Source organism: Denticeps clupeoides, chromosome 12 (assembly GCF_900700375.1).
Source record: "Denticeps clupeoides chromosome 12, fDenClu1.1, whole genome shotgun sequence".
Taxonomy (NCBI): Eukaryota; Metazoa; Chordata; class Actinopteri; order Clupeiformes; family Denticipitidae; genus Denticeps; species Denticeps clupeoides.
Window position 1 is genome coordinate 7,820,093 of NC_041718.1, and position 19,492 is coordinate 7,839,584.

At 44.2% G+C, this 19,492-nt stretch overlaps 1 protein-coding gene across 1 annotated transcript; it reads right to left on the reverse strand.

Moving 5' to 3' along the window:
* Positions 1–86: 86 nt before the first annotated feature.
* Positions 87–18,904, reverse strand: LOC114801388 (carbohydrate sulfotransferase 11-like). Its single transcript, XM_028999577.1, has 3 exons — positions 18,307–18,904; positions 7,355–7,431; positions 87–2,271 (listed from the first exon to the last, which is right to left on the reverse strand). The coding sequence occupies exons 1-3, from the start codon at positions 18,398–18,400 to the stop codon at positions 1,423–1,425; spliced, it is 1,020 nt and encodes a 339-aa protein (XP_028855410.1). The 5' UTR covers positions 18,401–18,904; the 3' UTR covers positions 87–1,422.
* Between the last annotated feature and the right edge of the window lie 588 nt (positions 18,905–19,492).

Below are 19,492 nucleotides of genomic sequence, written 5' to 3' on the forward strand. Positions count from 1 at the left end.
CAACCTTTAGGACGAAAGGGAACTGCTGACAGTGCGGCCTTTCCCCTCAGCAGCGGCCAGAAGCCTTTCAAGAGCAACACAGAGAAGACCATCTTGCCACCTTTATTGGAGCTTCCATTACTGAAACAGTGAAGGGTTCAGAGACTAAAAAAATCAGCAGTGTGATACAAATCTGATCTGTAATATTTGAATATTTGGCTGATTTCCCCCAAATTGGACAAATAAATAAATTGAACTTAAAAGAGAAAACCGCTGCTGTGCGACGTATTACACATTTACATTTCACAGATCAGGGAGACGTCGACACGCCAACAAGTCAGTTTCTACGAGTAGATCTACAGTACATGACCAGCATATATTCTGTGACAAGAGTGACACAGTTTGAAAGGCACAAAATCTAAAACAAAAACTCCAGTGAAGAACAATCTGTTTCCTCCTCCAGATAGAAAGCGTTCGTCTCGCCTTACTGCTTAGACAATGGAGCAGTGAGAGGGTTCGAGTCTGTGGCGGGGGGTGGGGGGGGCACTCCGAGCCCGCTGAAGCAGCACACCGCATGCTGGCAAAGGCAACAGCTGTCACTTCTGAAGGACAGGAGCTTCCGAATCTCCACAGGCTCAGTGACAACCAGCACTCAGGCTCATGTGAGATTTGGCATCATTTTACACAAGTCCAAAAGAAGAGAGGACGCCGGCTGGACCGGGCGATTTGCCGGCTGGACCGGCCGTGGCAGCACTCACTCTTTGTTAATTGGCTACGAAGCCTCCATCACCTTTGTTTGAGAGCAGAAGAAGAAAACTGAAACTTAATCTACAAAGCAGAGACGGGATGTAGGACAGCACTACCCATGATCCTCTATGGCCATAACCTTTGGATCGGAGTGTGTGGAGTACGTTCTTATTTGTAGTCCTTACACCTTACATCACATAAAGTAAATCAAAAATAAATATAAATAAACCATGATTACCAAACTGGCATTCTGACAGCACACAGACCTTTAACTAATAAGGACCGTGCTGGATTCATTAAAGTAATAAATGGGCAGAGTTAAAAATCATACTGAGTCAGGCCGATAGAGGACAGTTCTATTTACGAACAGTTACCAAAAATGTACGACATATGTTCTCTCTATTAGACAATATATTCAAATTATTATACTGTGATATGGAAATTGTGTTGTCACTGAGTTGAAAAATATTACTATAATAAACCTGAAACTTCCTACTGTGTACACACACCATGGACACATATGGCGTTGTGCAGAGGAAGCTTCAAAGGGTGAAATTAGGAAGTGTGTTGATCACCAAACGGCTGGTTGCGTCGAAGTGTTCCGTATTTGCATCTGAACATGGTATGGACCGCTAGGTGGATGACATGATAAATTGAGTTCAAACAAAGTGAGAGTGCTCGTGCAGAAGAAGTCTCTCATCTGAAATTCAGATATTCGGGCATGGAGTAGTTGAAGAGCAGGAAGTCCATTCTGTAGAGGTTGTACAGCCTCTTCTGGTACGTCGGGCTGATGTCACGGAAGAAGGTGGCGGCCATGTCGCCCGTGGTGTGCGTGCTCTTCCCCGAAGCGGGGAAGCTGACCTCCCCGTCCACCCCGGCCAATTTCAGCACGTAGCCGGAGTCCTCGGCCAGGGTCTCGTATTTGCCCACCACGTCGTAGTGGATGAGGCAGGGGTGGCAGAGCGAATGCACCCGTTCCCAGTGCTCGTTGAAAGGCTCCTCGCGCTGGGTGCTTGGGTCCACAAGATAATGGACAAATTCGGAGAAAGAGACGTCATCTCCGCGCTCGAGGGCCTCGGGACTGGGGTCGGGCCGGTGGCGGCGAATAATCTTGGTCCCGTAGCGCTTGTGGAAGGCGGTGTTGTAGCTGCGCGTAAATTTGTTGCGGTAGGCCGACACCAGGCGCTCGAAGGGCTCCCGCACAAACAGGAATTTGAGGTAGCGCCGTAGCCGGTGGTTGATCTCGGACGTGGAATATTCCGAGAGCGTACGCAGGTTGCCCGGAATGTGAGCCTCATTGGCCGGGATTTGGAGGGGGTCACGGACGCCGCCTGACTCGCCCGTCAGGACCATCAGCACTCGCTTCCAGTTGGTGCAGGCCACCTTGGGGACGTAGCAGTACAGCAGGCCGTGCTGGTCGTCCACAATCATGTGCTTCAGGTCCTCCGGGATCAGGACACGCCTCTTCCTGGTGTATGAGCGACACGCCTCCTCCAGCAGCTCCCGCCGGCCCTGGTGCATCAGCTGTGCTGCGGACGGCTCCACCTGAAAGTGGACATTTTAACATGGTTATATGGACATATATATATATATATGGGAAAAACGCTTCTTTCTAGGATCACAGGTGCCTAACCTGAGTAAAGGGGTGCAAGGCAGGTACTCGTACACTCACACCTACGTTAAATTTACAGTCGTCCATTCACCTAGTGTGCATGGCGTCCGAGGCCGGTTTTCTGGGGGAAAGAAACCTGAAACCCGCTCGAGCACGAAGCAGGGACACGGATGGGGTGGAAATCTTGGCCTTCTTCAGGACAACAGTGCGATTGGTACATTTCCACCAGCTTCCCTCCAGCGTTACATGCTAATGAGATTTCAGACGAGGCATTACAGACCTCCCTACAGTCTTGTAGAAAAAAACCTATTACGGGGCGGCTATTTTCCCCCACTGTCTGGTCTAATGGGAAACACTCATTAGTTTTAGGAACGGATTCTTCCGAGAGGCTCGTGAAGCAGTCATAACAACTGCCCTGTGTTACCAGAAGACAAAGAGATTTCCTCCGTTTATCGGGGCCTGTGGCGCGCGGCGCTCCGGCGCCCGTGAGGCGGGAACTTTGCCAGTGCTTTTTGACTATTGATGCTCCTGCAATTAGCAAACAATGCGCAGCTACGCTGCATTCACAATTCTGCACGGTTCCCAAGGCCAGCACCACAGCTCCGTTCATTCAAAGCTCGGTAATCAGCCATAAAATAGATGCGTTCTTACTCTTCAGCTTGATCATGAATGATTGTAAACGGAAACATCAGCATTAAGGAGGAGACTAGATGTTTCGGTCAGAGCTAAACCTTTTCAGTGGAATTAGAATGATTCGTTCCAACAGCCTGTGATGCTCTCCAAATCGTATGCAGCTATTGCCCCATTTTCAAGTAAAAGGGGAACATGTGGGAAGAAAGAAAAAAGGAAATGAAGAGATGCGGCTCTTGCCTCTAGCAAGATTGGTGTAATGCAGCTTAATCATTTTCTAATGTCTAAGTCTGGAAAGTAATTAATACAGTATTTAGTAGGGCTGCAGAGCCTCAAACTTAATAATGTTTTGCTTTCAATAATACACTGGTTAAAATGATATTTTTCCATGTCTCTAATGGATTCCATGTTTCTACAGGCCACTTGCCTGATTCTGTTTACTATAGCAGGTCATTCTTGTTGAATTCAGACCAATTACATTAACTAACCAATTAAAGATTACATGGGCAGTGGTAGGTTTGAATCCCGATCTGCCGCGGTGCCACTGAGGTGCCACTGAGCAAAGCACCGTCCCCACACACTGCTCCCCGGGCGCCTGTCATGGCTGCCCACTGCTCACTCAGGGTGATGGGTTAAATGCAGAGGACAATTTTCATTGTGTGCACCATGTGCTGTGCTGCTGTGTATCACATGTGACAATCACTTCACTTTATTTTAAGGGCTATTGCAATCTCACACCATTGTTATTTGTGTTCATTTTATACTGCCCTTAGGTAATGCAAAAAGTAGGCAAAAAATTATTACATTTTAGTATTTATTCAATTTTCCAACAAGTATAACAATTTAATTAAACATTAAGTAAGATAAGAGATAAGGTGATCCTTTATTAGTCCCACATTTACATAGTCACAGCAGGAAATGGACAATACAAGATAAGAGCAGCAAAAAAAAAAAAGCACAGGCAATATGTACAAATAAGCTAAGAAAATGTTGTATAAAATAAAAAAAGTGAATGTAAGTTGTAAAAATAAACAGTATGTCAGTATATACAAGATATATTTGTGAAATTTTACATACGTACAAAGTGAGTAATATACAATACAAGATATTGTATAGTATAATATAATATATTTTCTCTTATATAAATATGAGCGAAAATAGAAATGATGTATTGGATGTGTGTGTTTTTTTAGTCTATGTATGTTTGTATGGTCAGCTGTTGTAGAGTCTGGCAGTGGTTGGCAGGAAAAACCTTCTGAATCTCAAATCATTGTGAATCATTGTTTTACAGAGAGCTAGAAGATACTATTACATGCTGTGCAATGAGAACTTCTAATTCGATAGACTGCACTTCTAATTTGGTGAAGTGCAAATTTTAAATTGTTGGGCAGTTAAATGAAGTAATTTACATGAAGTAATGGGGATGCATTGGAAATGCTTGCCGCAGGATCACTGCGCACCTCAATCCCACCACATAACACGCAAAAATAAAAAATATTCAACTTGCTGTGTGCACATACTTACAGGGCGTAGCAAGCAATTGTGCATCGGGTGGGCAATGCCATAAGCTGGTTTAATTTTTACATTTACAGCAATTAGCAGACAACCTTATCCAGAGTGACTTACAATCAGTGGTTAAAAAGACAGTTCCCCTGAAGCAACTTCAGGTTAAGTGTCTTGCTCAGGGACACAACGGTAGTAAGACCAGACACTGACCGAGACCAAGACATTGCCAAGACTGGAGGGTATCAAGACCAAGAAACTGCTGAGACTTGAGGGTACCGAGACTGAGAACGACACCAAGGCGAGACCAAAACCAAAGAGGTCGAGACTGAGACCAAGACCGAAAACCGACTAGGGCTAGAATCACCATCACATTACTCAGACCAATTGTAGAGAAAAAAGACGTTGCTGTCGTTAAAGATGTAAAAATTCAAATCCATGTTATCTTTACATTTACATTGTATATGTCTCTCATTAAAATCTCTCAGATTTGTCATAGTTACGAAGCCTGATGTAAAATAATGTTCTCAGCAATCCTCTCCAATAACCATTTTATCAGACCTCGTCAAGGGAAAGAGATGGGATGTACCAGAAAGATGTTCATATTAAGTCTCTTATACCAGGGACAGTGGCCTTGGGTAAGATGAATATTAATATGTAATGCTCCCTTGATTTGAAGTGAAGACAATGGACATTTGGCTCTCAAATGTTCAGTGACACTCTTAAATACATTTTAATTAACATTAGTAAGACAGTGCTGGTTCACTGATCTACAATTATTGACTTACAGAGTTATTTTACTCTAAATTCATTTACATCAGAATGTGTGCAAGCACATACAAGGAATTTGATTCCAGTAGATGGTGTCTCTCAAGTACAGAGTAGAAGAAAACCGTAACAACTAAAAAAACATCATCATCTCATGATGGAGGGTCCTCAGTCAGTCAAGTTTTTTTTTTTGGAATGTCATAAAATGAAATTATTGCTGCTCTTGCACATAGAACACAGGATTGTAATCAGATGGACTCATTTTCTGCACATACTGCAAGATAACAGGCTCAGCCGATGGAAGGCCTACACAGACCTCGGTCGTGTTATTGACTTCATCCAGGAACAACTTCAAGGTCCAGGGAAAGTTTCACAAGAGACAGTACTTCTCAAAGGGACCTAATTATATTTGGCACAATAATTCATGTGACAAGTTAAATCTTTTTGGCACTTAAGGGGCTCTGAAGTAGTTAGCTAGCTGCTTGCAAAAAAACGAAATATTTCCCCCGGAACAGATGACTGTACTATGCGTGCATACCTGATATTCTTTGTCAGATTGAGGAGTTTTCCCTCATAGTATGCCGACAGCTGTAGTTGTAGTTTGTTATTTTACGTTTCATTGTGCTTTCTCTCCAGATGCCTGCTGAATGTAAACTATGGCTAATGGGCACTAAAAAATGGACTGGATCCATTTGAAATGAGGCACGTAATAAATAATAATGCTGTTCTTTGAGAATGAGCAATTTTCACTTTTTTACCCTACATCCTTCGAGTCCAAGACAAGAAAAAAATGGTCTCGACGACTAAAACACTATTGAACCTGTACCTTTGAGGTCATCCGGTTCATAGGCGAGTGTCTTACACACTAAGCTACTACTAGCACGGCGCTGTGCTCTATTTCCCAGGACATAAACGTGTTTACACATTAGGGCATTAACGACTTCATATTTTTTCTCATAATTTTATGACATCATCTACGCATGCACAATACCAGTCGTCAAATTTCCATTTTACTTTTGCATGTTTCCTTTCATTTAGTCCGATCATCGTCAGGTGAACAAATTTAAATATCGAGAGAGAGCTGAAAAATGCAGAGGCGGTGAAATGGAGTACAGTGTAAAGAAAGGCGGGTTTTTAAAAGCTGTACTTGTCGTGCTCCAGCTGGGTTACAGCTGTAATTGCTCAACGCGCAAATATTTTTCACTTCTGTGGCATGAGAAGCAAGGAGTGTTTTTTTTGGTTTCGCTCAAAAAACATTTCTTTCATTTGTTAATTTATTAGTTAAATTGTTAGCTATTTACCAATTTATTTATTTATTCCTTTCTTTGTGTGTGTGTGTGTGTGTGTGTCATTTTTTACATGATATATATCATGTAAAACCTTGGACGTGTTTAATCTCTCACACTTAGCAATGTTGGGCTTATTATAAAATACTGCCAATTTCCCATGAAAATGCAATGAGAGAAGTGAGATGGTAATGCGAGAGAGTCAGATATGTACTAAGACAGGGTGGCTGGAGAAAGTGTCTGCCGCTTGAGAGGGATTTGCCGTAAATGCTAGTAAGCTGGACCCAAGGGCAATGGCATACCTGAGTACCTGGGTAATTATGGGGCTCAAAGTGATCCCAGCCGAACAGACACTCCTTTCCCAGCAGAGCACACTGCTGTCTGACTGGGGCTTTTTATTACAGGAAAATATTACACCCGTTCTTGTGAATTAACAGCCGCAGCCTGTAAAACCAGACCTTTAATGAAAGTGAGATAATGCCTTTCATTTACGGCAGGTGAAGGCTCAGGGCGAAGGCTGCGGTTCACGCTGACCTAGAGACGGTTCGGCGGGGGAACAACATGACCAGTCTGTTTTCAATTACCAGCACGGCCCTCTGTGACTCATCTGAGAACATGGAGCCCACAGTGCTTTTCTAGTCCACGTGTGAGCCCCAGCGTTACTCGACAGCCACTCAGCAACACAAGCAACAGGAGGGATATAAACTATTTCAGCGGATTATTCGGTGTTTTTTTTTTTTTTTTTTTACTTGCTAGAATAAAATGGTGAAAACGGCCTGCGTGTTGTACAGAAAACAGGCCTGCATTAATAATTTAGGTGGACACTCACCAGGTCGCTGTCGTACAACGTCTGCAGCGGACTCCTCCCAGACTTGCCCAGGCCTCTGGTGTGCCCATTGCCCTGCACTAAACATGGGAACATGAAATAATATAGATGTAATAATAATTATAGAAACAACATTGACATCTTGTAAAAAATATGTAAAAAATGTCCACGGAACTGAGCCAGATGCCTATTTAGCATCAAACTGCAAACTGTTCCTGTTACTTTTCAGGAATGTTTGGTCCTCACCAAGCACACAAACTGCACACCCAATTCAAACGGCAGGGTTGATCATATTTACATAGAATAATATTTAGTTTAAATAACTAGATTTTCTACATGAATAAAATCAAGTTTTTATTGATAAAATAAACCAAATAAAATCATTTTAGCCTTTGTGCAAGGAACCTGTACACATATGTGAAGAAATTATTGAAATCTAATCTTGATGGGTTTAACAGTAATCACTAAGCATATTTTATATTTGCAAGTTATTTATAGATTATTAGAAGCTATTCATAATATGATCAGCAAAATGTCGATATTTTAACTTCACTAAGCTCTGAAATGATTCATGAAATGACTAATGTTATGGGTGAAACTAACACAAAAAACACAATCAATAAATAAAGACACACATCTAGAATTTATCATCAGATAAAGTCATAATTTATAGGGTGGTATTATAAAGGGTGGTAGTAGCCTAGTGGGTAACACACAAAACTGTGGTTCAAACCCCACTTCCTACCATTGTGTCCCTGAGCAAGACACTTAACCCTATGTTGCTCCAGGGGGGGACTGTCCCTGTAACTACTGATTGTAAGATGCTCTGGATAAGGGCGTCTGATAAATGCTGTAAATGTAAATGAATAAGAACCATTGATGGCTTCATGAACACAGAAATGTGGTGCCCTCATTCTGTGGGTCCAAAAGAAAAAAAAAAACCTGAACAATATGCTCTGTAATGTTAAGAGGCTATCTGAAAAAATAAAGGAAGAAATTAAATAAATAAGAGTTTATGATATCAATTTCATTCAATAACAAAGGAATGTGAAAGGAAAGAATTTCAGAACACAGGTACTCATTCATTGAGTAAATCTGTGTTATTACCGCACTGCAATTTTAATTTAATCTCAGCTTTCACTCCCAATTCACTCAAAAGTAAACTGGAAGATGATAGTGGAAGGTTGGATAAGGACAGGATATTTAGATATATGCTGCATTGCACATGTCTTCTTATTTACAGGTTTTAATTCCGACTAGCCCAACCCTTGCCCCAAGCAGATGACGATGAACATTTGTTTTTTTCTTACTTTCTTGGGCAATGAACATACACAGGTAGAGCCCTATGAAATCGGTTACATTTTTTCCTTAATTCAGTTTTTCCGTTTTAATTGTTCTAAATTCCACGTTATTAACTATGTAATTTGAGAGTGGGAGGAGAAAAAAATAACCCGCAATATAACAAATCACATTTAATCACTGTTCAACAAAGTGCATGAGAATTTACACTTTGCTTTTGTAAACCATTTACCTGTAAATAATATGTGCATTTCAAGCAAAAATATATTTCACAATATTACACATACTTCCTTTTGGACGCGATTTAGTCAGTGTTTTCCGCATTGTGGTATTTCATTCTAGGCATTGACACCCACTTCCTTGTGTTGTAGATTCTTTGATTGAGTCAATAAATTAGCTATTTGCAATAAAGTAGTTAATTGTCCACCAGAATATTGCAGCATAATACTGAAACTTTCCATAACTGGCTCGGTAGAAATCGCTAATTAAAAACTACACAAATAAAATGGAATGAAATCCATGAGTTAACCCTGTTTAAACAAGGCATTAAATCATCACCCCGCTGATGAAAAGGTCTCAGTGTGTTTTTCTGCTTAATAAGGGGACCTTATTAACGCTCCGTTGGCCATTTAAGGACCCCGCACACAGTGTTTCGGTCAGCTGTTTAAACGGTGTAACAACATGTAGGATAACAAATCCCACGCCAAGAGTAAAGTGCGGGTGATGTCACAACTTTGGAAAGACGGAATTGATGTGCCATGAGGCTTTTATGTGGGGCGAAATGGAAAGCTCCAGTCAGTTTGTCTGGTGGTGTGAACCTCCATCCCTGTATATAAGGTGTTCACCCGGGGGCTACACATTCCACTCGGATTTAAAGGCCGACCATTCAGTTGAGGTCTATCTTAAAAACCTCCACTAATGGCTTTATGGAAAACAGACACTGCGAGGGTCAGGGTCATTTTTTTTTTAATGCCTCAGCACCCAGCTCAAGGGAATGTGGAAGGGGATAATGTTTTCATGGAGGGAAATTCATTACCGGGTCCATATGACACTATGAACCCACTTCAGGTTTAATCCCTGGGGATTTACATGTAGATGCATACAGCAGTCCGGTTTATGGTCAACACTTTCTTCTCTGACACCACACATCTGCTTTTCGTTGCTTTAGCCCCCCAAATGCTCTGATCTCAAACCATAATTACCAGACAGAATGATGGCTCACATTAACAGTTTGGCTGCTGTCAACAAACACCGGATCATAATGCAATGCGAGCTTTTCTTCCGTAATTTAGTCTCTTGCAACGTTCCAGGTTTTACATTTGGGGGAAATAAATATTCAGAAAGGTGATGCATAATGCCCACTAATGCTTTGCTAAATTATGTTTTACACAGATTTAAATGTCCCATGACATGAAAATGTGAGATTATAGAAAATGAATTTGAGTTCCCCCAGCCTGTCTATGGTCCTGCAGAGGCTAGATATGGCAATGTGTATAAAGAGTGTTTTGGTCATTCTGCTTTGCCGTTGAGAGAGCGGCAGCTCAGACTGAATTGCTTTGCAGCTCTGTGATTGGATGTAAAAAATGAGCACAAGTCCATTACGCGAGACTCTGGAGAACCAGTGGGGTCTTCTGTAAAAATGCTGACACAACTGTCTGCAGCGAACGCTGCAGTTGGTTAACGGTGTTGGTTGCGTTATTTCCACAAATGCACCGCTCTCCTCGTCCCGCCTCTCTGCTCCTCATTAACATTTAAGAAGACAACAAAACAGTGCGTCCTGGGAAATCTCATTGTGGGACTGGCTAAACTGGCTGTAATTCGAGCAACAACAAAAAAATGTCATGTCAAGGGACATTTAACACTCTTTAAACAGGGTTTCTACTTAATTCTTTTTTTACCCCAAACAATTTCCAAGGTTTTTCAATAAGTCAGACAAACATGTCATTACACAATGACCAGTAACTTATGTCCACATAGTTAAATTATTACACTGTTTAGTTAAGCCAGATAATAAACCTCAAACTGCAGATTCATTGCTGTATCATTCCCAGATCCTTCAATAAAAAATAAATCTCTTTTTTTTGCACCACATTTGCACAATCCTAATTGTGTGTAAACCTTTTTTGCACAACCCTATTAGTTGTGACATTACCACTTTAAATCAAAGCATCAAGTGACATATTTAGTTTAACATAGGGATAAATGTGATTTAGATTTAAATGACAATACTATAACTTTCTTTTTTTTTCCCAAGACTTTTCCATGATTTTTATGAACGTATATGTCGTGAAGCGGCCCCGTAATCAGAAGGTTGCCAGTTCAAAGCCCGGTCCAAGGTGCCACTGAGGCACCCCTGAGCAAAGCAGTGTCCCCACACACTGCTCCCTGGCCGCCTGTCATGGCAGCCTACTGCTCGCCAAGGGTGATGGTTAAAAGCAGAGGACACATTTCATTGTGTCACCATGTGCTGTGCTGCAGTGTTTCACAATGACAATCACTTCACTTTCAGACCCAGATTAGTCTGGTGTCCGTAGAAAAAAACTAATTTTGCCATTTGGTCTTTCAGTGTATTTCTGTTGTGGAAATATTTAAATGTAAATGTCTACTCGTCGTAGGAACGCAGCATTTGATTCGTCAGAGAGAAAGACGGCCAATTACTGAAATTTAGCATGATTAGTAAAGGAGGACTCAGGGTGCATCCCATCAACCTTTCTGCATTACTTCACATTCTTTTCAAATATATCAGTGAGATGAGAGTTAAAGCTTGGCGTCTGAACCAGACGTTTGTGGTGTCAGGTGAGCGCGCACCGAACGCCCACAAATTTCTGCTCATCGGACCAAATCAAAGCATCCACACTCGCATGCAACGTTTTCTTGGTGTCGATTTCTGCCAAAACCCAGACAAATGTTTACCAGTGACGAGAGAACACCCAGTAAAGCGGCGCTCGAATGCAGCTACAAAGCGCAGCAGAAATGCGTCCTACCCAGAACAGCACCGTAGTCAAATCAGGCCGCCGCAGTCACACCCAGCACCACTTCTGAACTAGACAACATTATTATGATATAATGGATTATGTTCTGCACTGCATTGATGCAGAATCCTCCACGTGTGCGTTGCGAAGCAGCGATTACGAGATTTAGTTCGGCACCCCTAATGGTCATTGGTGGGATACAGCTTGCCCTGTCTCACGTATGTGAATAATTTTACCTGAGCAATAAACACAAAGTCTGTTCAACTCAAGTTGCCGTGACTTTTTAGCCACCAAATAGTTCTCAGTCATCTTCAAGGCCAAACAAACATTTGAAAACTACATTTGGAGAGGTTCCTTCAAGGTGTTCTTGAGACCAATGACCGGTGAAGAAGTGAGAAATCAGACCACTTTCCAAACAAAGAGTTTCACTGACAGACCGAACCGGCGCTATTATACTAGACCGCAGCATCTCATCTTTCCCAAATCCGATAAACACCGGCTCTCAAATGACACATGGAGGAACAGCCACCCGTGACCCTTTGCTGTGGGGGTCAATCTGAACATACTCCACACTCACAGTCCAATATTTGAGTTCAAAAAGATATTTGGAAGAAAAAACAGATAAATATTTAGAAGGTGTATTGGTTTTCATTTCCAGTTTAACTCTCAGGCTGGACTTTGAAACAGAAAAGCCTATTTATTCACACTTTATGCAAAGGAATGTAACTGATGTAGCGGCTCCCCCCCTCCCGAGAGCTGTGATGTTTCCTCCACAAAATAACCCTCCGGAGAACGAAAGCACACAGATGAAACGCACACATGTGCTCCTACACCCTAACGTATACATTCCCTTCCTGTTGGAGACGACTGGAATTTCATTTGACAGAAGGACCAATGACAGGCCTGGGGCCCGAGCGTCTCATTGGCTGGAGGCAGAAATAGAACCAATAAAGTAAAAAACAGAAAATGGCAGAGTTACACTAACATAACCATACCAAACCATTCAATTTACGTAAAATAACCTTTAACTGATTTAGAAATATGTGGCCTTCAAAAAGTAAAAAGCTGCAGAGGGTCAGTTACAACATCTACTGTATATAGGCTCTGAATGCTATAATCTGAGTATAAATATACACATTCACGAGCTTACTTAGCTCCACAGCACGACAGCAATTATGGAATATGTGTTTCTAATATTTCTGTATGCAGAGATGCATGACAATACGTTTCAAATACACATAATGTCCCAGGATTTATAAGTAATCCTCCCGGTAAATCGAATCACTTTTCTCTTAATACCAAATACTATATATACTCTTTACATAAGCAGCGGATCCCATTAGAACTGGCTCCTTCAGCTGCGTCTGCATGCTGGCCAGGACCGGCTCAGTCTTATAGCGACTCCTTTTATAGCCTGCAGAGAGCGACCGCCAGACCAAGACACAATTCAGCCGCCAGGCTAGAAGAGGCTTAAACTGGTCACTTTAGTTGGCTTTAGCAGTCAGATCAAACCCAAGTATGTACGGAACATGAGCAGCACCAAACATTTAAAGATGCATTTGGCCATATTTTATTCCAAGCATTCCAGTCTGACAAGATATACACAATGTGATGTACATGGAATGGCCTTTCATTTCTATTTATACAGGGTTCTTTTCCCATCAAGACAAAACATCGTAAATCATGCCTGGCATGAAAAAAAAAACCTGAAATGACACACACACGCTCGAGATTCATTTAAAACCCAATAAACACAGCAGCGATGGACACTAGAGCAGCATAAACATAAATGTAGACACTTCTCTCCATAAGTAGCAGGCCACGTGGCCCACAGTGCATCAGAGGAGAGCCAACGCGAGACCACACGTCTATGTGTTTGTGTGTGTGTGTGTGTGTGTGTGTCTGTTTTCTCTTCTCCACGTCCCAGTGGAACTTGGCACACTTCAGCCTGGGAGTCCAGGAGTCCTGAGCGAACACTAAGCCCACTTATTCTGCGCTTTACTGGGAGTGGAGTGGCAAGGTAAAGAGTGGAAGGCTCCGCCGATGCTGCCCGGCATTTTTGCTCATCCAGAGGAAAAGTACAGATCTTCTCGTGGGTGGTGCCGGAATAAAGAGAAAACTTTATGACTTCCCGCATCTGCTTGATACACAAAGTAATCGAACACACAAAGTAATTCAACATTTAATTCAAAGTTTACTTTCCCATAAATAATTTGAGAAGATCCAGTGAACTTCACTAATGGGAAGTCTGAGTTTAACACTAACTTAGAATGAGCTCAGAGGTCATAGCATTAATGGCTGTGTGTTTAGTTATTTTAAGGGGACAGCTAATTTACACTGTTATACACTGCTATACACATGTTATACACGCGTAACAAAATACCTACAAAAGCGCGACGGGTGCAATCGCTAAATAGTTTACGTTGAACCCTTGTGCAAACTGTGCGTTTATGGCAGAAGAACGGTGAGAAACGGAAGTGACTGACCACGCCACAGTAAAACTGTGCTCTTACTGCTTTAATGACCGCAGATATACACTTACACACAGTAATGCAATGACCCATTAGTATAGTCTATAATATATATATCTATATACACACACACACACACACGTACACTGATTGTAGATCCAGTATTCGTTAAGCATTTGATAGCTTCTAAGGAAGAATAAATAGTCTGTACGGTTAGTATAAGAAGTGACCCTGGGTCCAGTAATATGATCCCGGTGGTGAAATGTGCCCAGCGGTGGGGTACAGGCCGAATGCAAAAATAACCCTATTGACCTCACTGTACGCCCTCCTGCTGTGAAAAAGAATGCCGCTATAGAGTTGAAAGAGGCAGTAAAAGCGGGAACGGAACGCCACAGGGATATCATCCGAAGACTCCAGATTCCTCTTCCCCGCGCGCGAACCGGTTCACCTCCCGAGAATAAATATATAAATAAGCGCATGTGGCGGCTCTATGTGGCGTTCGAGGGCGGCTAGCATAAACGCAGACCAGATGGCCGAAGCGGGTTCGTTCAGCAAACCGGACCGCAATTAGGGTGGTAGTTGCCTAGTGGGTAACACACTCGCCTATGAACCAGAAGACCCGGGTTCGAATCCCACTTACTACCATTGTGTCCCTGAGCAAGACACTTAACCCTAAGTTGCTCCAGGGGGACTGTCCCTGTAACTACTGGTTGTAAGTCGCTCTGGATAAGGGCGTCTGGTAAATGCTGTAAATAGGCAGAATCGAACCCCCAGTAAACCCTCGTGCGCGTGACGCGGACGCTGCCAGTCACGCGCTGGGCCGCGTGGTGGAGGAGCGGCCCGTACTTCATCGCCAGCTCCGCAATCGCTTGTGGGATCTGGCTAATTTCAGGGGTTAAAAAGGCGGAGCGGCCAGAACAGGTAAATGCTATTAATAAAAATAAAACTCCCCTGAGCGAGCGGGATCCGGCGCTGGGGGACAAACACCGCGCACAGACCGGGGCCTGTCAGGCCAGGCTGAATGGCGGCAGTGTGTGGAGGTGTGCAGGATTCTACGCGCTGACCCGACGTGGCTCCCGTTTTCCTGCTTCGGCCGCTTGTGCCGGGTCATTGTTCCGGCCAGAGTGTTTCCACAACGCCAACGGCGTGATGCCAACGGCGTGGCGCGGCCATTTCTAGCACCTTCCTGTCTGAACTTCCATCTAATAATAGAACGCAGACGGGCAGGTGAAACGCCGAAAACAGTCATGGTTAAAGAGAGCAAAGTAAGCCGTGTTCTGAAACGCATTTCCTACGTTACTCCCCTCTGAACCACAGGTTCAAACCCCGCTTACTACCATTGTGTCCCTGAGCAAGACACTTAACCCTGATTGTCTCCAGGGGGGGACTGTCCCTGTAACTACTGACTAAGTCGCTCTGGATAAGGGCGTCTGGTAAATGCCGTAAACGTAAATGTAGGACCTCATAGTGCTACTAACAACTTAAACTGGTGAAAAACCCTTCGGTCAGGTACGTGTTGAAAGTAAAGTAAAGTAGTGAACTACCCTGAATCATTCAACCCCCCCAGACCTGTCAGCAGCTGCTCGTCCAAGTTCCAGTGGCACCCATGGCCACGACCCCGTCACTGTCAGTTCGGGTCCCGCTAGGACCTCCTGCGGGGTCTTCCCCCGCGCTCCTTACATTCCTCTCTCCGCCACCGGTCCTCCCTTCCTCACCAGAAAGGCATGGCCAGGAAATGCTTTCCCCAGCCTGCCACGAACAGCCCGCCTCTGTGTAGCAGGTCCTCGGAACAGGCCTCCCGACCCCGACCCCTGGTCCTGAAGTCAAACGCGCCTTTCAGCCGCTGGTCTGCAACAACGCGCATTTGAAATTGTGTAATTTCGTGTAAGTTGTGGTCGTTGGTTCGAACGATTGTGAATATCAGCACACACCCCAGTACAAAAAAAAAAAGGTCTATTTACGTTAGCACGTAGAAGCCGTCTCATCTTCTGGCAAGTCTTACAGCCGGATCAGACCCTTTGATGCTGATTCATGAAACATTTCCCACTGGACCAATGGGCTGTTAACACGTCACTCAACAAGAAAACCACCGGGGAACAAACAGAGGCTGTGACGCATGAAAACAACCATGGGACAAAATGCAGCGGAAGCCTCAGAGGGGGCACGGACCGAATTTTAAAATCCTGCCATCTGGGAGACAGACAATCTGTGGAAGATTCTGTGGAAGGAGAGACTAAAGCACATAGCTGGTACTTTAGTATTAATTTATATTCATGTTGTAAACATCCTGTGTTTTATTACGTGGGAAATAACAGAAACCAGTCAGATGAAATAAAAAACAGCAGCTGGGCCCAAAACCATCTCACTAAACAATGGAAATCTACTCATAGCAGCACAAATTCATCAGAAGGCAGAAATTAATAAGGAATCAGAAACAAGTCATGTCAGGTCGTGTTTCACTTGAAAGCCCAGCGGGATTTCCACACAATGTCTTCTTGATGACCAAAGCAGAAGTGAAAAGACTAAATTAAACTCGTTCAAGTCGCATGACATCAGATCCAGCATTTGAGAATTCTAAAAATATATTCTCCACTCATCAATTATATTAATTCACATAAAAAAAAAAAAAAAAAAACATTTACAGAATTTACCAGACGCCCTTATCCAGAGCGACTTACACTCAGTAGTTACAGGGACAGTCCCCCCCTGGAGCAACTTAGGGTGAAGTGTCTTGCTCAGGGACACAATGGTAGTAAGTGGGATTTGAACCCGGGTCTTCTGGTGTGTTACCCACTAGGTTACTACCACCTTGCGTGTCATCATAGGTCCTAGATCCTTAAGGAGAGTTTAAAAAACCAATGTTAACGTGTGACTGAGTACAGTGGTGAATCGATCATTGAACGTTCAGAACTGCCATGACCCGCCCCACGCGGCCCGAGGGGGCGGCTATGAGAGCGCTGCTTTGTTAAGGGACACCTGGTTCGCCGTCTGGTCCCCCTCAGCTTCCCAGACTGTCATGGAGGACCTGAAATGAACATCTGATGAAAATTTCACGCGTGCTTCGGCGAGCAGGTCCGGGCAAAAATCTTCAGTAATCCCGTCTCGGGGGCACTTCCGAATGCCGTCCCAAACGCACGGACAAGAGTCCAGACAAACTGTAGCATATACTTTATTTATTTACGTGTTCCACACGGTGATATCTGAAGAAGGTTAGTATTTTTGTGGTATGGATTGTTTTTGGCAGCTTCCACAGAACGCCAGGCTTGCCGTGTCTACCTCCGTCAGGTATCTACAGTATATTCATTTATGGATTCGTATATGAATTTGAACCACCGTTCCACGCCACTCCGCCATACGAGCACCGCTCCGTGCGGTTCTGGCAGGAGCGGCGGCACCGGGGCCGCTTCCAAGCCGGCCTCTCCGGACCCCGCGTCCGGACGGGGACGTCTCCCCCTCAGCAAGGCAAGGCATCTGCTCCCAAGCACCGAGCCAGCCGCTTCGGTCCGGTACTAAGCATCCGCACAGGAGCTGGAGATGCCGCACGGCACTGGCATAACGGCCGAGCCGGGCAGTGGTGGCCTAGCGGTTAAGGAAGCGGCCCCGTAATCAGAAGGTTGCCGGTTCGAATCCCGATCCGCCAAGGTGCCACTGAGGTGCCACTGAACAAAGCCCCGTCCCCACACACTGCTCCCCGGGCGCCTGTCATGGCCGCCCACTGCTCACCAAGGGTGATGGGTTAAATGCAGAGGACAAATTTCACTGTGTGCACCGTGTGCTGTGCTGCTGTGTATCACATGTGACCATCGCTTCACTTTATCACTTTTATCACACACAGCGAACTATATCCGGTTCTAAACCACAGGGACCCGATCAGCCGCTCTCCATCAACGCGGGACGACATCTTGAAGTCGTTTGGAGGGCCAGAGGGCCCAGATCTTCCCTGGAAGGCGGTGGGAGGGGGGGGTCGCCTACCTGAATGCAGCCATTGTGCGGGCGTGGAGGTAGCGCACGAGTGGAAATGGACCACAAGTGACTCGCTGCGCTGCTGCGGGTCGAGCTAGTTTGCCGAGTTGTCCATTCACGTCCAGAACCCAGAACCGGACCCACAGTTCCAATTCGGACCTCCAGCCGAAAACTGTGAGAACCGCTTCTGATTCGGCTTCGGTGACATTTACTCAGAAAGACAAAAAAAAAAAGAGTGTGTGCGACTCACCTGGCTTGAGATTGGTCTGGAAATAAAAAATGACCACGATGAAGGACCCCACACACATCGCCAGCACCATCCGGTGAACTCTCGGTCTTTTCATTCTGACTGTTCGAAACTCGAATACAACGGGCGGACCTGAGGTTTTAATGACGCGATCAGATGAAAATAAAAGTAAAATAAAAAAAAAAAAGGGGGGGGGGGGGTAAAATCACGCGTCCCGATTCGGGGGGTCCCGCGGCACGACGCCGCGACGCCCCACGCCGAAGTGCCGCGCGTTACCCGTGCCACGCATCGTCACGGCGCCGCTCTCATCCTGGAGCTGAAATACACTCCGAGCGCCACAACTTCCCCCAAAACGAAGAGTTCGCTCTTTCGTAGGATCAGCGCAGTTCGAGCGGAGCCGCAGGAGCCACTATTATCGGCCCGCGGAGTTTTATACGCTCTTCGGCGGGAAGGCGGGGGGTTCGTTTCACGCTTAACTCCTCCGTGTCCGGAAAGTTGGACGGCAGGCGGCGGCACCGGCCGGGTGGGAAACTATCCCACGAGAAGAGCTCCCGCCGCCGGTGAAAAAATGCGTCTTTTCCACGGCCAGGGGAAAGTTAAAAGGCATTTCTTCAACGAGGGCTTGCCAAATCTCGCGAGAGTAGCGCGCAAGCGAGAACACGAAGACGCATGTCGAACTATCAGCATTTGAGGTTCATTTAAAAAAGTTTTTATTGGAAAATTACTCAATGTATTAACGTTTTATTAAAAATTGGATTTTAATATGCAAATACAGGATGGTGGCACCCACATAGAACATTCTGTTTTAATTTGCCCTCAGTTTTGATTTTCAGTTTGAGCCAATATGGCATATAACCCATGACCTAAATCTATCAGATTTAATAAACATGGCAACACATGGTCATAAAGAGTAGTAAACGCTGGCTAGCCAGCACTCAGTATTAAACACTTCTTCACTACACAATACATACTGATGCGTAACAAAAAGTGATCACAATGATATGATAAGTTGTTCTTACAAATAAAAAACAATAAAGAAATAATTACAACACAAGACCTAATTGTTTAAAAATAATACTTCCTATAAAACAGTAATAATTAATATTTAGACAAAATTGTGGACATTAATCTCAACAAGCATCATAACTCTGATGTCACAATATGAGCATGTGACCATGTGACCAAATAC

What these genes read in the sequence shown, in the direction of transcription:
- LOC114801388 (XM_028999577.1), bottom strand. Translation starts at nt 18,400, where the DNA reads ATGAAAAGACCGAGAGTTCACCGGATGGTGCTGGCGATGTGTGTGGGG. An exon ending in CCAGACCAATCTCAAGCCAG is followed by an intron (nt 7,432 to 18,306) that starts GTGAGTCGCACA and finishes TCCCATGTTTAG; the next exon opens with TGCAGGGCAATGGGCACACC. An exon ending in CGTTGTACGACAGCGACCTG is followed by an intron (nt 2,272 to 7,354) that starts GTGAGTGTCCAC and finishes GTCCACTTTCAG; the next exon opens with GTGGAGCCGTCCGCAGCACA.